The sequence below is a fragment of the Stegodyphus dumicola genome, chromosome 1 (assembly GCF_044657685.1).
Source record: "Stegodyphus dumicola isolate Sdum_Otavi_A_Nest chromosome 1, ASM4465768v1".
Taxonomy (NCBI): domain Eukaryota; kingdom Metazoa; phylum Arthropoda; class Arachnida; order Araneae; family Eresidae; genus Stegodyphus; species Stegodyphus dumicola.
The window spans coordinates 95,774,996-95,791,671 of NC_140768.1; the positions used below are offsets into that span (position 1 = coordinate 95,774,996).

General features: G+C 31.8%; 1 protein-coding gene and 1 pseudogene across 1 annotated transcript in view; both read left to right on the forward strand.

Moving 5' to 3' along the window:
- Positions 1–9,249, forward strand: part of LOC118188641 (tubulin monoglutamylase TTLL4-like) — a 74,854-nt gene extending 65,605 nt beyond the window's left edge. The window contains exons 17-19 of the mRNA XM_035359131.2: positions 716–795; positions 8,373–8,402; positions 9,018–9,249. Of these exons, the coding sequence (XP_035215022.2) occupies positions 716–795; positions 8,373–8,393 (101 nt within the window). The 3' untranslated portion in view covers positions 8,394–8,402; positions 9,018–9,249. The remainder of the gene's footprint in view (positions 1–715; positions 796–8,372; positions 8,403–9,017) is intronic.
- A 4,837-nt stretch (positions 9,250–14,086) lies between these two features.
- Positions 14,087–15,747, forward strand: LOC146999159 (serine/threonine-protein kinase pink-1, mitochondrial-like; annotated as a pseudogene).
- Positions 15,748–16,676: the final 929 nt, after the last annotated feature.

Here is a 16,676-nt window from a genome sequence, read left to right on the forward strand (position 1 = left end):
TGATGATCTAAAATTTTGGAGTTGCCAAAGTTCTGACCGCTCCTGATATTGGACTTTTTACTGCAACAACTTTGAAAATATTTCCCATAATATTAATTTAAGTTTTTAAATTTTCCATTTTATAGCAAGTATTTAAACTTTATAAATGAAACGCACCTAAACTTATAAAAAGTTAATGTTATAAAGTGAAGAAATATTAAAAATGAATTAATGTATAGAATTAATCATAACAATTTGTTTGTGTTTGAATTTTTAACTAAGCAAGGTTGTGTAGCTTTACCCTAACTTTTGTACAAATTAATCAATAAGCAAAGTACTTTTTTTTTAACCTTCTGGAATCTTCACATGAATTCATATCTTCAAAGTTTGACTAATACTGCAATATAATTTGGTTTATATATCTTCCTGTATAAGAAAATATCAATTTTTCTTACTCCACATGCTTTTCATTTAAAATATAACGTGTGCTCTTTAAAAATTCTTTACTTATTTTATTTATTTTTAAATCAATGTAGAAAAGTTTAAAAATTCATACATAATTTGATGTTACTTCTAAAAAAATTTTCTGTTGCTTTAAACAACTTTAAGATTACATTTAAAAAAATATATTTGTAAATTTTTCTTTTAAATTTGTTTGAAAATGTATAAATTTCATATATCATGTTTTGACATCTAAAATATTTTTTCACTGAACTGTAATAATTTTTCTAATCAGGTATTAGCCATCTACAAGAGTTATGCAATGAAAAGTATCACCTTCAGATTAATATGCACTATAAGGATTCAAATCAGATGGTAAGGATGATTTTAAAATTTATTTAGTTCAAATGGACATATTCTGTTTTAAAATATTTGTAATCTGATATATATGTGTGTTTGTGTGTCCCACTGAAAGGTTAAGTATTTTCATTAACCCTCTAATGCCCAAAGAAATTTCCAAACAAAAAATTATTTGTTAGTTAAAAGAGTCAAGTAAAACAAACATGGCAAACAATTGTGGAAAAACATTTTTTGTAATGTTTTTTTAATGGTAGCAAATATGCTACCATGGGCAGATTAGGGTACAAATCAAGTAATTTTCAAGCACTTTTTTTTTTATTATTATTTTATTCCGTTTAGTTTATGTGCAGTTATTTACAAATGATAAGCTCTAAAACTGTTTCTGTCCTTGTTAAAACAAAGATTTTTTCACATTTGTCACATTTAACTTGAGTAAATATTCCTCTAGGACATATGTGGCGTCTTTGCCGTATGAAATTATTACACTGGCCAGTGATGCACACTATCAGTTCTTTGATCTTAAACGTAATAAATAATTGAAAAACAAATATTTAAGGCTACAATATTTATATTTACAGCTATGATATATGCATTCTTTACAGATGCTACAGAATAATAAATGGATCCTCTGCCTTCTTTTTTCAATTCCTTCTTGTTCTTTAATTTACATTTCGTTAGCCTGTTTTCTCTCAAAGTCCCAACAAATCCTATATTTTTCTTGGATAATTCACATACTAATGGAATTCCAGAGAAAAAATTATCCGCAAAGATAGTAGTTTTTGTTGGGTTATTTAGAGTGCTGCATCACAACACCTGCTCATATAGACCTAAACAATTTGATCTCAGTAGTAACCTTCAGCTTTTCCAGTGTAAACATCAAAATCGTAACAAATGCCCAATTGTCCACACCGGGCCCACATTTTTAAACCGTGTTTGCTATGAGGTTTTCTTAGGCATATATTGTTTGATATGGATTGTCCTACGAAATGGAATCATTATTTCAATAGACTGCTTGGTCTCACCTGGAATGGATAGCATGTTTTCTTTAAGTCAAACAACCACGGTTGTACTTTCCAGCATTTGTCACTTCTAACATCATCATAAATTTGTAAATTATCCGCAGTATGCAAAAATCTTAAGATTTTTTTCAAATCTATTTCTGGACATTTCTTCTGAAGTTGGTTCATACTTTATTTCCTTTTCTCAGTATCCTCTGAGATATATGGACTAATCCCATTCTAATCATTCCTATTACTTGCTCTATTTCATTTGCCGTCTCCATAAGAGAAGTTCCTGTTTGTTGAACACTATACAGATTTGTTTGTTCAACTAATAATTTTATCATATCTGTCGATACGACATTCTGAAAATATGCAGGAGCAGATGGAATAGGATCTGTAGGATCAGGAAAGTTATCATCATTTGATGAAGGCATAAGATTAGGTTCTTTTTTCCTCCAGAGAATTTTAAACGTTTATAGCTCTTACTTAGATAGACTCTTTCTTCAATATTTGATGCATTTTGGTTATTTTCTACATCTTCATTATGTTCTTGGTCTTCATCATCTGAGCTTCCTTCATGGAAGATATCAGATGTTCGTATAGGCATATATTCATCATCAGAAATCTCGGATAAATCACTTTCCAAAACATTAATATATGCTATGGCATCTTCTAGTTTTTTAAACTAATTTTTTCCTTTTACTCTGTGGAAAAGGGACCTAAAGTGCATGGCTGAAAAAAAAATTCAAAATTTTATTCAAAATTCCGAAAATTTTATTAAATGTTATTAAATTATTTTTTAAAATTTCATTCAATAAATGTAAAGTACAAATATATTAAAAAACATGAAATTTATTAGAGGATTAAATTTATTTTTCAACTTAAATCTCAAAATGAATTTTCCTAGAAACTTTTTTACAAGAAAAATATATCTTAAAATATTTTCTAAATTGAAAAATATCAAAATTTAAATCAATAAAATTTAAATCCATAAATTGGATTTAAGGATATATTATCTGTAAAATTACAAAGATTAAAGATAATGAACTAATTTCAATGTAAAAACATATTTTCTTCAGAGAACTGCTAGGCTTAGATACACGAATGCCCATGGTAGCACATTTGCTACCATGATTTTAAAAATGCATTTTAGCATTAAAAACAATAATTTTGTAAAATTTTTTTATACTGTGTGATACATTAACTCTTTTACTTTATATAAATAGTAATTATTAGCTGTTTTATTAATAAAATGTTTGTAAAATAAACAAACAATTTACGTCTGAAAAGGTGCTTGCATTGTTTGCTGCATCCATGCTTCTTCTATTTTTTTCCTTTAACCTCTTTGTCGTCTGTAGCGCGTCTAGCGTGTTCAGATGAAACTTCTGCAGGGCGGCCGTAACGCACTTAGAGCGTTCTTCTACATTTTAAAACTTTTAAACATTTAAAACGTTTTCTAAATGTTTACTTGTTTGAGTTTTAATTTTTGTTTGTTCTAATACATCCTAGAGGGCAGTAGTAATCAGGCATTCTATTTCTAATTGAATTCCTCCCGAGGGGTTTTATGCATATTTGTGCTATTTTACATAAGACACATGACATGATAAGAGATCTTCAACGTCTACTCAGCAGAAAAAGAGAAAAAATGGGGTTGTGAATTGGGAAGACAAGAAGGATATACGTTTGATGAGCACACTCCATAATAACTCGATGTTTGATGTTGGAACACGAAAAATAACTATAAAAAAAATTGTAAAAGATTACAACAACAAACTGGGAGGAGTGGATCACCTGGATCAAATGTTATCACATTAATCCTGCTGTTAGAAATAAGCAGAGATATTATTACTTTTCCATTATGCTTTATTTCCTTATAATTTTAGTTAATAATCATTTACATTCATCCACTACGAAAGTTATGTATGTACAGAGAAAGCAACATTACACGCTGCGAAAAGCAAAGAGCCGCTGGGGAGAAATTTTCGCGGACAGGAGAGGACGGCGAAAGGGTTAAGCTGGTGCTGCTGTCTTTACCTAAAATTTGCTAATAATGCATGAGAAAGGTTCAATCTATAAATTTTTGACATAAAAATTGCATTTTATGGCGTTCCTGGTATAAAAACATGACATTTAATATATGGTAGCAAATATGGATAGCCCATGGTAGCAAATATGCTACCATATGCATTAGAGGTTTAATTAATAGTTTTTATGCCAGAAGGGGTATTAGTCTTTAAACGGCTTTTTGCATCGGTTCACCTTAACTGCCTATTTCACTTTTCAAACTATCGCTATGTATTATATTTAAAGAAATTAAATGATGAAGAATCTGCATGAATAAATTCTCACATTGTGAAAAAACTACGGTATCTAGAGCCACCAAATTTTGAACATAATCCTCCACCCGAATATGGGCACCTGAAAGCTCGAATTCGGAACATTAAATTTGTTTTATTGTCTTTTCCATATTTTGTAAAAAAATTTTTATTAACAGATTTAACGCTTTCAAAGTAGTGGCAACATTGTACGAAAAAAAACATTCCCCCCCCTCCAGCGTGCAATATTGTGTATCAGGAATTCTAAATATAATGCTGTTTTAAGTATTTTCAGCCCAAATGCCTTCGAAATGTGTATGTGTGTGTAAATGAAAAAAACACCCCTTTGGGCATAGTATAAAATCCAAGCTTTTTATATTAAGTTTTCAGTTTTTAGCTCAAAGAGGCGTTAGACCCCAAAAGCTATTAGTCTCTAAACGGCATTTTGTATAGTTTCTCTTTCTGCGTGTATTCAGTTTTCAGACTGTTGCCAGCTAATGTTATCGCCATGTATTATATTTGAAAAAACTAAAGAATGAAGAATCAATCTATCTCCAGCACATAAAACTTTATATCAAACATTCTAAAGATATGCTGTTTTTTTAATATTTTGTGATATTGGTTGTAAATTGAATTTTATGTGGTTTAGGTGGGAAGAACATGATATTTAATAAAGGTAACACACAAAACGTTAAGGAAAGAACCTTTTGGCCGTAATATAAAATCAATCTGAAATCTGTTAGATTTTCTTTTATTATTTTTTACTTCATTTGCAGCTCATAGCAAAAGGGAAAAATACTACTGCTATTTTTTTTAATTGACATTGCATCTGAGACTCCTTATTGTGAGGCAGTGCCTTTTAGGACGATTTATCTAAATTGTTCATTTTAACACATTTGTTAAATATATAAAAAAATGCCAAGAACTCCATATATCGTGCCTTAAACAGGGTCGTAGCGCTCCTTACAAGTTTGAAAATGTAATTTGAATATTTGAAAATAAAATATAAAAGCCCTTATAGGTGCTTACTTTTTCTCAAAAGCACTTATTTTTTTGTTTTTAGTACCCCCCTTTTTTTTAAAATAAACACACATTTTTCCCTGTACCAAAGCGGAAAATAAATAAACAACTTTTCTTCCTTATATGGAACGTCAGATAATGAATCATACTCCCAGAAATAGCTTTTTGCCCCTTTCTCTGCATTAATATAACCTTTGGTGCGCACAAGTACAGACAGGTGAATGTCGTTCAGGTGACAGGTCAGACAGGTGAATTCTTTGACTATTGGTCAAAGAATTGCAAAAGCAGTAGAAAATTCCTTATTCAGCAGTGAAAGTGATAGAAAATTTCCGGTACATTCCGTTTTCTTTTGCTCCCACCCAATACTACACATGCTTGAATTTCTATCAAGATTTTAATAATTTACATTCTCGTTCTGCGTGGTCAGTTTGTATTCGCATTTATTATGATCGGTATGTTTATATTATGAGCATATGTATGAATATTTATAATAATATATTTGCAGTAACTGCTGAAGCATAGATAAACTTCAAAAATGGGTTACTGTGTTTTAACACAGATTGGTTTTCTATGGAATAATATTCGGAATGGCCTAAATAAAGTGAAAGTAATCGAATAGTCAAAATAATTTTTAGTCCAAAGTCACAAAGTCAAAGGCTTTGTCCCTGAAGGATTATTGTTTTCGTTTTGCGATCTTGCGTTGAATCACTATAAATGTCCATTTCACTTTTCAAACTTTTGCCACCAAATGTTGGAGTCCTGCATTATATTTGAAGAAATTAAATAATGAAAAATCTGCATAAGTGTATGTATATTTCTGGCATTGTGTTAAAATAACAGTACATAGAGCCATCGAATTTTAAATGACGTAATCCTCCTACGATTATGGGCATGTGAAAGACCAAATTTGAAATTTGGAATTTATTTTATTATCGATTTCATATTTTGTAAAACTTTAATGAATTTTTGAGTAACAAACTCAACGATTTAAAAGCGAGCAATGGCAATACTCCACGGGGGAAAGAAAACATTTTTATCTCCAGCGTGCGGAACTGTGTATCGGAAATTCTAAAGATATGCTCATTTTAAAATTATTTTGTGACATTGCTATTGAACTGAATTTTATGGTTTAAGCGCAAAGAACGTGATATTTAATAAATAAAGATAGCACACAAAACATCCCCCCCAAAAAAAACCACCTTTGGACGTAATTTAAAATCTGAAACCTTTCAGTCCCCCCCCCAAAGCATTATACAGTACGGAAGTTAGGGGTTCTCCCCTTTCTCCGCAAAATCGAATATTGAAACCGTTACAGTTCGCAGCAAAGCGAGCAACAGACTCCTCTCTCCCCCCCTTTTTTTTTTGTGTCATCACTTTTCAATCTGGATTGAATAGGACTAAAAGTTCTGCTGTCTTCTAACTCAAGTGAAGAATGATTCTATTCTGGAAATTTAACGCAGTCTGTTCAAAATTAGAATGAAAAACACCTCATATTGTTAAATCTCTTTATTAATCAGTATGCGTATGACGGATATCGTGCGGAGTGCGACGTGACCTGCTCAATTTTAAATATGCCACATGGGTGCATCACGGTGAAAACCGGAAGGAGCAAAGGGGTGTTTTCCTCTGTTTAGTTATTTTTTCTCCAAATACCGGCAGGTGTTGATTCTGATTGCGTAATATCACGTGCCGAAGAATTAAGGCGCATGTATTGTGCAATAACGTTTGCGATATTTCGCAGAGTTTCACTGTGCTTGCCAAGAACATCAAAATGTCGAAAGCATTATTTAGCTGAAAAATCTAAAGAACGGCTACAATCTACCCCCTTCCACTTTTACTAATTACGCTCGACTATCCGGAATTTTCAGATATTCGTCAATTTCCGAATATGCTGGTTATTTAAGCTTTTACTGTTAAAGGATGACTGCATGAAGCAACTTCCCGTCTTCTGATTTCAGAAAAGTTCCTTTTTTTACTTATTTTTATTTAAATTATTTTGCTTGCAATATCTGTTAAGGGAAATCTGTTACACAATGAAAATTTAGAAAATGTTCAGAAATTTTATTTAAGTTAAATTATTTAAATAATATGAGTGAAAAAATAAATTGTATTTATTTTTAGGTGCCAAGCCAATATAATAAATATGGCTTATTATTATTATTTATTTTCTCTATTTTGAACTGAAATTTCATCATTAAATCTTGTAATATAATTTAGTTCTGCATAGTTTTTTCCCCTCTCATTGTAAACTAGTTTTGTAAATTGAACTGTTATTTGAAATTTAAGAAAAAAGAAGGTAATTAATTGTTTTCCATGGTTGAATAATGTTCATTCTGTCTTACTACGTACTGAATTTCTAGTATTTAAAGTTACAAGTCTTAATAGGTGCTTTCATTTTTCTTAAAGTGTGGCTGTAAAGTGCTTATAGGTGCTTATTTTTTTAACTAAAATGTGGCTACGAACCCTGTTAAAGTAATGTTATAAAATTAAGAATAATTCTAAATTTTATGTACCTAAGTTTATAATCAAATAAGAATTTAATTATACAAAATGCACGTCAAAATTTTATGTCAGTAATAAATATAGTTTGGTTATTTCCACCCATCCACCCACACACACTTTTAGAATTATTCAGTTTTATGCAGTGACACTTAAATTTGATATCCAGTATGCATTAATAAATTCTTTTGATACAGTGTAACGCAACAAAGATGTGAATATCTTCAAGTATTGAAAAATGGGATTTAGAGTAACGAGGGGATACAAAAGATCCTTGGGGGGGGGAACTCAGAAGTGTGAAAAGTTATTAAAGTGTAAAAGATGGTCAGTAAATATGCTAAAATTAAATTATGCGGTAATTAATACATTGAAGAAATCTTTTAGCTACTATTCAATTTTTTTTAACCTTGAAAGTGTAAAATAAAACTGTAACAAACTTGTTTCTTTGTGGTGTACAAACTATTATGTGAAATACATAATGTATGTCTTTAGATTTGCTATAAAATAAAATATACTGGAAATTTTATGAATTAAATTAATTGAAAAGTTATTTGTATATATATATTGTTTTTAAATTTATTAGTTTGATAAACAATGATAACAATATAGTGCTATAACTTAAGAGCTCTTGTAGAGAGCAGTTTGCCTAATTAGTAAATAGACTGTAAGTACTGCAAATGTCAAGAAAATGTTTCAAATAAAATTCATGTGTGTTTTAAGTATTAAATCATTTATAAGTACATTTTTCTCTTTATAGCCCACTGCAGAATCTGTGTAATAATTAATGGTAAGGTCTTGAATTTCTTATTTTTCTCTTAATATATATATTAAAAAAAATTGTCTGTATTAAGTGCTAAAAGATTTCATAACTGGATAAACAACTAGTCTAACGACTTGGTCAAATTAGCTTAAAATAGATATATTTTGTGTGCATCAATTAACTAAATATTTAAAATGTGTCACTTTATGGTAGAAGTTTTAGTAAACAGCAAGATTATTATTATTTTATTTTTTCGATCAAAAACTGAGTGAAAAGGAAACTTTTCTTTTGTCAGCAAACATATGTGTGGATTTTTTATGATAAATAAACCCATTTTTTACAATAAATTTATATTGTAGTAGCAAATTCACTGTTATTTAAATAATTTGATGTGTTATTCAGAAATTAACATTGTCATATACATTTACCTCTTCTCAGACTTTAAAATTGTTCAGTAAATTCAGGAAACAAGAGCTCTTTCTTCAACATTGTATCTCCATATCCGAGAATTTTGGTCTCCTGCAAAGTTCAGAAAAATGCAAATGATAACATTATTTCTCAGCTGATGATATCCTTCTTTTAATATGTAATTTTAACAATAGTTTTAATATTTAATTGACATTCTTTTTTTTTTATTTTCAGATATGGACAAATAATTTGATTTTAAAAATTCTTTATTTCAAACTTCAGTCTTCTCAGGATTGACTTTTTATGCATTCATCTTCCTGTAGAAAATCCAGTTGAAACATGCTACTCCAAATAATCTATAAATTAACTATTTCATGTAAGAAAGCTATTTTTTACATTTTAATATATCCATTGTAAATAATAGCAATTAAAACAATCATTGAATAAAGTATTTATTTTTGAATAAGATAGTTTTTAACTTGATAATTCGTCACCAATACAGTTGTACATTCTGTTTAATAGTATGATAAAGTAAACATTAATTCTAATTTATGAGCTTTGTAGTTCTTAAAAATTTGGATTTTGGTTTAATTATAAACACCACACTGGTAAAAATGAAGAATTAAAGAAAGGGATTAAATAAATTTATCTGCTGTGTAAAAAAACTCGTATGCTTCGAGTAATTTTGATATGCTTTCTCTAAACTATCATTGGTTCTTTAAGGCAGTGATCAGTTTCAGCGTATGTGCCAATCTAAGAAGAAGTTAAAACTGTGGACTATACAATATGTTTCATTTAATGTAAAAATTCTCACTTTTTTTTTAATAGAGAAAGATAGAACAACACGAAGCAGCAGATCTAAACTTGTATAAATTCAAAATCACATTTTGAATATTTTTTCAGTGAAATGTTTTCCTTAACACATTAAGCCCACCAGCGGCCAAGCGGTAAAGTCGCTGAACACTGGTATTTCGGTCTGAGGTTCAAATCCAGCGAACAGGCTGGCTGCATAGATGTTTTCGTGGTCTTCCCCATGTGTAACGTGTATACGAGCCAGTTTCCCTTGGAAAGTCCTCCACGAAGGCATCCTTCCCCTTAGGCAGATAGCCCTTGAGGCTTTGCCGTAATTAAAATAATCTAACCTAACCTCAACACATTAAAGGCGGGGTATATTGATGAAAGTATGCTAGGTAACATGGCGACCACCCTGCCTTGTTTTTAGTCCTCAATATTTTGCGTAATCATAAAAGAATTTAAACTTTAAAAAGTTTATTTAAACTCTTAAATCTACAAGAAGTATTAAAACACTGTGAAGAGGTGCAATGCAAATCTTGCATTTGAAGCAAGTCAACTTTCTTTTTTTATCTGCCGCACAAACTATGCAGTTTCGTTGGGCATATAGCTTTTTGCCTTTGTTTTCTGTCCGAATTAATTTGTGCTTTTTGATGTCTAGCGAGAGACGTCCAGCCGGATCAATTTTATATCGTGAAGTCCGTGATGCTGAGGTCGATGTACCAGGTTATGGCTTGTCAATGTCCATCAAATCGTCTGCATATGTATCTTTATTTTCATGTGAAACCATATTGAAGGATTTCAAAATTTACTGTAAGCAGAATTTGAACAACTGAACAGCTTCAAACCACAAAACATACTAAATACAAATGTAAAGTGGTGCATGGATTGTGCAATTGGTTGCAAACCGTACTAATACGACTCTTGCCTTTAAACTACAGTCGAGATAAATCGTAGTACTGCGACTCCCGCCTTTAAGCTACAGTCGAGATAAATTGTAGTACTGCAACTCCTGCCTTTAAGCTACAGTCGAGATAAATCATAGTACTGCAACTCCCGCCTTTAAGCTACAATCGAGATAAATCTTAGTACTACGACTCCCGCCTTTAACTATGTGTTAACTATGGCTACAGGCAGTATACTTTTCTCTTATACATCACAGAAAAAAGGCGTGAAAATTTACATGCATCAAAAAGTCTATGATCAGAATATATTTTGTGAGTTGTCACAAGCAATATAAAATAGTCTCATGACTGAATGTTATTTGTAGGTCTTAAAAATTTGATCATTAGTGCTGTATAATCATAACTAGCAAAAGTTCATCCAAAATGGTTAAAACCAACATGGCATAAATTAGTTTTTGCCATAAAAGTGGCAGTAACTAACACAAATTCATAAATAACTAAAACTTTTTAAAAGCAAGTAGTGCTGTAAATGTGGCAGTAACTAATTGAAAGCAGATACTGTCATAAAAGTGGCAATAACTTATAAAAATTTGTAAAATAACTAAAATTTACTGAAAGCAAGTAGTTAGATGGAAATATATTTTAAACAGGCTTCGCTATAATGTTTACAAATTTATTCAAAGATTTACATAGCAGAATCACCTTTTAAATTTACCTGACCTTTTACATTAATAAGAAAAGCTTCCCAACGAAAATTGTCGTATATTTTCAGGGGTGATAAAGTATGCGAGTAAAACAAGTGCAAAGTATGCATTTTTCCATCTGCAAAGCAGGGCATATAAAGTGATATGTTCATCTATAATATATATACAGCCACAGAATGGCAAACAAAATGTATCTGCGAGTTTCAACATTGTCATATGATTGAAGCACATTCCTGGTTGGTGGGATGATTGTTTGTATGGCAGCAGTTTTTGCTTTAGTAGTGTGTTCGATCACTATTGAATAGTATTTGGGAGTAATATGTATTTCTGAACATTTAGATCAGAGGACTTGTAATCATTAAGTGGTGCAAAGACTGATGATGTAGACCTTGCAGATGATGATGCGAATGTATATTGGTAATAAGTGCTTTGTATAGGATTTGTCTACACTTTTGGAGCAAAAATCCTCGGCAGCTACTCAAAAATACAACACTGAATAATGTGTGGTGTGATAAGGTTACATAAAAGAAGAAGAGACTGAAGATTAATATGGAGAAGGATGTCTCGTGAGAATAAGCTGAAAATTATTATTTTTTTAACTTACAAATACTTTTTCAATAGTTATTAAAATAGTCTTTATTAAAATAAGTAAATCGTTGACAATGTTAAAAATACAAGCTCGAGAGCCACGAATTGCTCTCGCACGTAAAATGTATAGAATTTGATTTTTGAAAATAGTAAGTTTCTCTCTTGTCAAATTGTATGTAGCCTTTTTTTTTTTTTTTTTTTTTTTTTTTTTTTTTTTTTTTTTGCCTTCAATAAAATTTTTATGCTGTGTTTTGTTTTGAACCTGATGTCACAACCCAGGGTTTACATAGCGGTTTCGGCCACGACACTACAGCAGTAAATATTAACAGTTGGTGGCAGCTTTTTGGGATTGTTCCTGAGAGTAAATTTAGGAACGGACTTTTTCGCCTGTGAACTTGAGTTTTATGTGAACAGTAAAGACTTTCTTCTCTTCAAGAACGATCTAATTTTGCGTGCAAGGACAGTTCGCGTGATGAAGCCTCTTCAGTGACAAGTGACAGTGTGTCAGAAGGGAACGCCGGAGGAAGCGTCATCTAGTGCCGCAAAATAGTGAAATTTCTCGGAAGAATATCCAAGTAGTGCCAGGAGAGTCAATCGAAGGCATCTTCAAAATTGGTGAGTACCATTTTTGTGATTTTGGAGAAGTTATACCAGTTATTCGAGACTAGGTTTATTTTGGATATAGTTCTGTTTTTGGGGATCAAAAGTTTTCTGGTGGTTATTGAAAGTTAAGCTTGTGGCTACTGTTGCTAATTGAAATTAAATTGTTTGTTCTATTGTTTTAGTAACTTTAAATTGTATGAAGTATTGTAATGGTATGCTTTAGAAAAATTTAGTTTTAAATCAGTCCAGAGTTAAAGGACAATACTTATATAGTTGATATAGAGCAGGAAAAGGTTGCCTCTTAATTAGCATTTTTTATATACGCTTTGTTTGTAGGCATAGGTATTATCATTAAGTGTTGTAAGGCAATTTGTGTTCAAAATTGTCAGGGAATTATTCAGTTTTGGAGAGATAGACCTGTTGTTGTTTTTGTGTTACTGTATTTTGGGATAGGTTATTTTTCTTTAATTTTCCATAATGGGTGAGTTTATGAGGAAATTTACTAAAGCTCTGCTATTGGAGTTAGCGGAGGAGTTTGAAACAAATGTGTCTCAGGCAAATAGAGTAAGAGAAATTAGGCAGGCTATTCTAAATGCCGAGGGCTATGAAGAAGAAGCTACGAAAGAATACGTGGTAAGAATTTGGGCTGCGGCTGAGCAGAGAAAAGCAGAAGAAATAGCCGAACAAGAGAGAGCAGAGCGGGAATGTGAACAAGAGAGAGCGGAACGGGAGCGAGTTTTTGAATTGGAAAGGTTAAAACTGATGAATGTGGTTCAGACTAATAGCCTAGCTTCTACGGTTTCGAAAGATGAACAATCTAGAGAAAAAAAGGTTAATTTGAAAGATCTAGTATCGCGTTTTGAACCGAGTAATATAGATATTTCATTATTCTTTATGCTATTTAAAAAACAAGTTCAAAAAGAAAACGTTAATGAGATTGATTGGGTCTCGCAATTAATTCCTTTATTACCTCACGATGTAACCCAGTTAATAGTGAAAGAACAAGCGGATAAAGGGGATGATTATCAGCATGTTAAGAAATTACTCATGCAGAGATTCAAGCTTAGTTCTTGGGCACTAAAAACAAAATTTGAAGAACATTCTAGAAAAATTGGAATGTTATGGGTGGATTTAGTGTATGAATTGAGAGTGTATTTAGAGAATTGGTTGGATTCAGTAGAAGTTCAAGATTTTGAAAGTCTTAAGGAACTTAATTTGCTCACTGAGCAAATTAAGCGGCGAGTCCCTCTAGATATAAGAGAGCACTACTTAGACAATTGGGAAGAATTTAAAACAGCTTCCATTTTAGCAGAGAAATGCGACAAGTATGAGGCTTTATGAAGAGATACGAGGAAGTTAGAACAGAGAGCGGAGTTAAAGAAACCATTTGAGAAAGATAGAGAGTGGTATGTAAATTCTAACTGTAGTTATAATCAGAAAAGTAGTGGTCATCAAAGAATTAAATCAGAGGAGCATAGAAAAGTGGAGGCTCCTAAAAAAAGGCAAGTTTTCAATGAAGCAGGTTTCGAGAAACAGTGGAAAATAAGGTGTTACCAATGTGGAAAGGACGGACATATCCGACCTAACTGTCCATCGCTGGAAAAGAATAAGGCTAATCTGGTGAATAATCTAGGAACGGAGAGTTTAGGAAAATGTTTTAAGCCATATTTCAAGAAAGCAGTAATTAATGGGATAGAGAGAGAATATCTGAGAAATACTGGAGCTGGTATGGATCTGTGTTAGTACTTGGATTAATACTAGTGACTTATTAGGGAAAACTGTATGGGTGAAACAGCCTTTGGACACAGAGTGTAAATGTTTACCTTTGGCGAAAGTCACCATTGAAGGTGATTTTGGTGTGGTCACCACAAAGGCAGCAGTTACTCTGGTAGAGTTAGATAAAGAGTACTGTTTGTTAGGGAATAAAACTGCACAGTTGATTGAGGAAATTAGGGAACGACCGGTTCTCTTGAATGCTGTGGAGACTCGTAGTCAGGCGCATGCATGCAGGAGTTTAGAGAGAGCGAGTGCAAAAGACTTAGATTCCAGATCGGAAGAAAAGAAAGAGATAGAAAATGAAAGGGCCGTCAATAATGAGCATTCGGAAGAAAGGAAGTTAACCAGTAATACGGAGGAGGCAATTAAAATTGCAGACATCAGTTTAGAAGAAAGGTCTATCCTTGTGGATGTTTCGCCAGTAGAATTCTCGGAAGCACAAGCAACAGAAACTCATGATAATGTTCAACACCAAACAAAATTTATTATATCGCATACTGAAGGAACACAAGATCTGCAGAATTCGATATTCGAAAAACCCACTTCTATCAAGACTTTTTCTTCTGAGAAATTGCTTCCAAATAACCTTGCTGTAAAAATGATGTTCAATTATAATGCTGAATCAAATGCATATGCTATATGGCGTGCAATGTATAAGGAGACATTACCAGCCATTGGCGAGTTTTCTTTGGATGAACTGACAAATCATAAAGTTAGGAAAAAGAAATTTGGACCTCATCCAAATATAGTTGAAATGTATTTTGCTTTTGCTGATCAAACACCTCTGCTTCTTGGTTCCTTCACTAACTATCCACAAGCCCTTCCTGTCCGTCTTCTGAGTGATGGATGTTGTAGAAATATGATTCTATTTCTTGTTATGAAGAGATACAATTGCATTTTAAAAGAATAGATGTTTCTGGTCACACAGCATTGCTACTTTTTTCTCAGCTTTTGGAAGTTTTAGTACACTTGCTTCAAAATGATTTTACTCATCGAGATTTACAGACTGACAATATTTTATTAGATTTCCAGTATGGACCCTCCTCTCCTAGATTTGCTATAACTGAATTAGGGTGCTGTCATGCAGGCCTCTATTTGGTCTACACTTCATATGATTCTGAGAAAGGTGGAAATATAGCATTAATGGCACCAGAAGTTGCAAATGCTGAAGCGTGTCCTATCTCAGTGATTGATTATTCGAGATCAGATCTATGGACAGCAGGCATTTTAGCATATGAAATATATGGAGGAGCCAATCCTTTTTGTTCTGTGAACTGTGGTTTGAAAAATGATTTTTGTAGCATTTTGGAATTATATTTTTGTAGATTTAACATTGTTTGCATTGTGTGTTTCTTATTCAAAATGGTTAGAATCAAATGTTTTGTGTTAAGTATTAGCATTTTGTAAAATTTGAGGAATGTACTTTGCATGAGGCAGACATTAGCAGTGGTTTAAATTCTTTTGTTGTATTTTTGCATTTTTGTTATCTAGAAATATGTGCAGGGTAATGTAACTGGCTTCTCTATTATCACTTAAATAGTTACCACTTGTGTTTTGAAAGCAGTGAAATGTATTTAGAATTTTTCCTTCCATAGTCAAGAAAAATTTCTTTATGAGGGGAGGAGTTGTGATAAGGTTACATAAAAGAAGAAGAGACTGAAGATTAATATGGAGAAGGATGTCTCGTAAGAATAAGCTGAAAATTATTATTTTTTAACTTACAAATACTTTTTCAATAGTTATTAAAATAGTCTTTATTAAAATAATTAAATCGTTGGCAATGTTAAAAACACAAGCTCGAGAGCCATGAATTGCTCTCGTATGTAAAATGTATAAAATTTGATTTTTGAAAATAGTAAGTTTCTCTCTTGTCAAATTGTATGTAGCCATTTTTTTTTTTTTTTTTTTTTTTTTTTGCGTTCAATAAAATTTTTATGCTGTGTTTTGTTTTGAACCTGATGTCACAACCCAGGGTTTGCATAGCGGTTCTGGCCACGACACCACAGTGGGAAAACTGTCATGAATTTTTAGACAGGTATACACAAGGTGTCATAAATTAGCTAATGCCAGACTATCCAGCATTGAACGATTTAATTGAATTACTAGCATAAAACTATTGAAAATATTTTTAAAAAGTCCCCCCTCCGAAAAAAATTCTTTTTGTAAATGACAGATTTGTAACACCAGGGGTGCACAACATGTGGCCTGATGGTAGATTTTCTGCAGTCCATCACCGATCTTTAATAATGTAGCTTGCATGCAGAAAAGGGAATTTATTAAAAGTACAAAACATGTTGAGTACATTTTGGTTGTTTTAAACATACTGTTAACGCTCGTACAAAATTTCTCGAGTTTTCCCGAGTTAAAATTTTCTTTCTTTGCTTCTATTTTTTCTTTTTTGAATTTATACTTTCGTAATTCAATCTTGCAATTGTAGCAAATTTTGCTGTTTTTGCAAAAGTTGGGCTGCTGTGCGATTCCACATAACTGAATATGTGATTTATACAGGGTGAGTCAAAAGTTTG